Below are 2,404 nucleotides of genomic sequence, written 5' to 3' on the forward strand. Positions count from 1 at the left end.
CTTCAAGTTTTCGCGTGTCTTTGTCCCGATTTTATTACCATCATTTGTAGGCCTTAGAATAAGACTATCTATGGATTTTTGTTATCATTTGGATGCCATAGAATTCTTCTAAGTATTTTTTTTCTTCTCATTTTGATGGTTTTGTAATTTATCCTTGAAACCTATAAAACACCTACAAAGATTCATCTTGCAAAATCTTAATGACTATGTTGTCATTAATCACTAGAATCGTTATGGCTGAGGGCCATTTAATTTTTCTTACATTAACTAATGCAGCCATTAGAGATAGAGCATCCTACTTTGGGCCATTTAATTTTTCTTACATTAACTAATGCAGCAATTAGAGATAGAGCATCCTACTTTGCGCCTTCATGCCGTCATGATGGAGTAGTTCATAGGTCAACAAGCACAACAGGCCCCTTTGTTGGGCTCGATGATGCATATATATTGTAGTTTGTGTGTGCGTATATATCCATTGACGAGACCTGATGATAAGTTGTCACAACAGCACCGTGATGGGTCTTCGCCGGAAGTGCGATCGATGATTGTTATAGGATCCATATGCAGGCTAAGACCTCCACTCCACTCGTAAAGCGACATGGCACACGACCGGTGTGCCATGATATGCAACGACCAGGATGCCGGCATGGTGCTAACTCACTGTCAGCACACCATAAAATTAAGCTCTCGCCCTCAGCTCCAAATCTCAGACAATCTCAAGACATCTCACATCATGAGCAAAATTCAACGAAGATATTAGCAGTGCTTTTGTCCCTCCGATGTCCGATCCCACTTGGTCAGGTTGCAACGTGCATGGAGCGAGGACGAACGTACAGCGGCGGCCGCACCTACTGGTACTCCTCCAACGGTTGGCTTCACATCACACCCCAGCCACGGCCCGCGCATCCATCGACGGCCAGGTGCAATGCAACCGCAGCGCAGGGGAACATGCCATTTCGGAAATCCAGCAGTCCCTAGGCACTAGGCACGGGCCTGCTAGGCTGCTAGGAGCCTAGCCTACAACCTTTCACCAAAAACAAAAAGCTCCATTCCACTTCGATACGATCTACAGCCGATCGCATCAATCGTCGTCAACCGGTGACATCTTTCTGCACTACACAAATCTGTTTTCTCGAACCAACGAATCGACCTCTCTAGCGAGAGCAAACAAACAGGGAGAGCAGCAGCAAGGCTACAGCGTCAGTGCATGCGACCAACTGCCCAAGGCAGGCAGCGGCAGGACAACGGCCACATGCGGCACATACCCGTCTGCGCTCCCGTGCCTCCACACCGGCGTACGCGCCACGAGGCGTCGGTCAGGCGAAAACGTAAACAAATTGGAGCCGCGGCGCGCGACGGGACGTCGACGAAGGCCGGGCAGCCCCCGCGCGGTAGGGCCGTACGGTCCCCGGCCGTGCCGCGCGACCCGCCACCCGTGCTGTGTGCGCCCACGCTCACATGTGCCCGCCTGCCCCCGCCCGTTAAATACTGCGCGCCCCGCGCCCGGCTACGGCGCCTCACCAGACACCACCACTGCACCAACCGTAACCGAGACTCGGGAGCCATCGATCTTCTCCCTGCGGACCGAGCTGAGCTGATAGAGCCATCGGAGATCGAGATCATGGCGAGGCAGGGCGCGCAGCTGAAAAAGATGCTACGGAGGTGCTCGTCGAGCCTGGGGAGGAGGGACGAGGCCGGGCCGCCGGGGGACGTGCCCAGGGGCCACTTCGCCGTGTACGTCGGCGCCGACAGGAGCCGGTACATCGTGCCGGTGGCGTGCCTGGACGCGCCCGAGTTCCAGGAGCTGCTCAGGAAGGCGGAGGAGGAGTTCGGGTTCGGCCACGACATGGGCATCACCCTGCCCTGCGACGAGGCCACCTTCCACGCCGTCCTCGCCGCCGCCGCTATCAGATGAACGGCGACCATCCTTGTGCGTTGCATTGTCCATCTGTAGAGCTGTACGTAGAAGCTGGCTAGAAGATTGTTCTCGCCGTATTTTTGTAATGCTGTCGACCGGCTGGTCGAGCCTCGATAGGGCTATGAAAACCTCAGAGAGCGGTGTTGCCATTGGGCTGCCCTGTGAGAACGAGATCACAAGATCGGATCTTCCCAGTAAAAAAACAATGATTTTTCTTCATCGGAACGGTTTCCTACTATTCTCTTACTGTGTCCTTTTTACCCGAGGCGATCACATGATCGACACCTGCGCACGCACTCTCATGTGTACCGAACTACCAGACGACCACTCGAAACGGACATCTTGCTTTCTCAGAGGCAACGCAACAGTACGAGATAACCGGTAACAGTTGAAGGACCTAGCACACCGTTACTCTTAAGGTCAGTTCGGCGAGCCTTCGGCTTCTTGTAAAACGACTCCGACTCTAACTCCTCTAGTGGAGCGATT

At 53.6% G+C, this 2,404-nt stretch overlaps 1 protein-coding gene across 1 annotated transcript; it reads left to right on the forward strand.

Annotated features, from left to right (window-relative positions):
* The first annotated feature begins 1,342 nt into the window (after positions 1 to 1,342).
* Positions 1,343 to 2,137, forward strand: LOC117845268 (auxin-responsive protein SAUR50). The gene has a single exon (XM_034726243.2). The coding sequence runs from the start codon at positions 1,622 to 1,624 to the stop codon at positions 1,913 to 1,915; it is 294 nt and encodes a 97-aa protein (XP_034582134.1). The 5' UTR covers positions 1,343 to 1,621; the 3' UTR covers positions 1,916 to 2,137.
* The last annotated feature ends 267 nt before the right edge of the window (positions 2,138 to 2,404 follow it).

The sequence above is a fragment of the Setaria viridis genome, chromosome 1 (genome assembly GCF_005286985.2).
Source record: "Setaria viridis chromosome 1, Setaria_viridis_v4.0, whole genome shotgun sequence".
Classification (NCBI taxonomy): domain Eukaryota; kingdom Viridiplantae; phylum Streptophyta; class Magnoliopsida; order Poales; family Poaceae; genus Setaria; species Setaria viridis.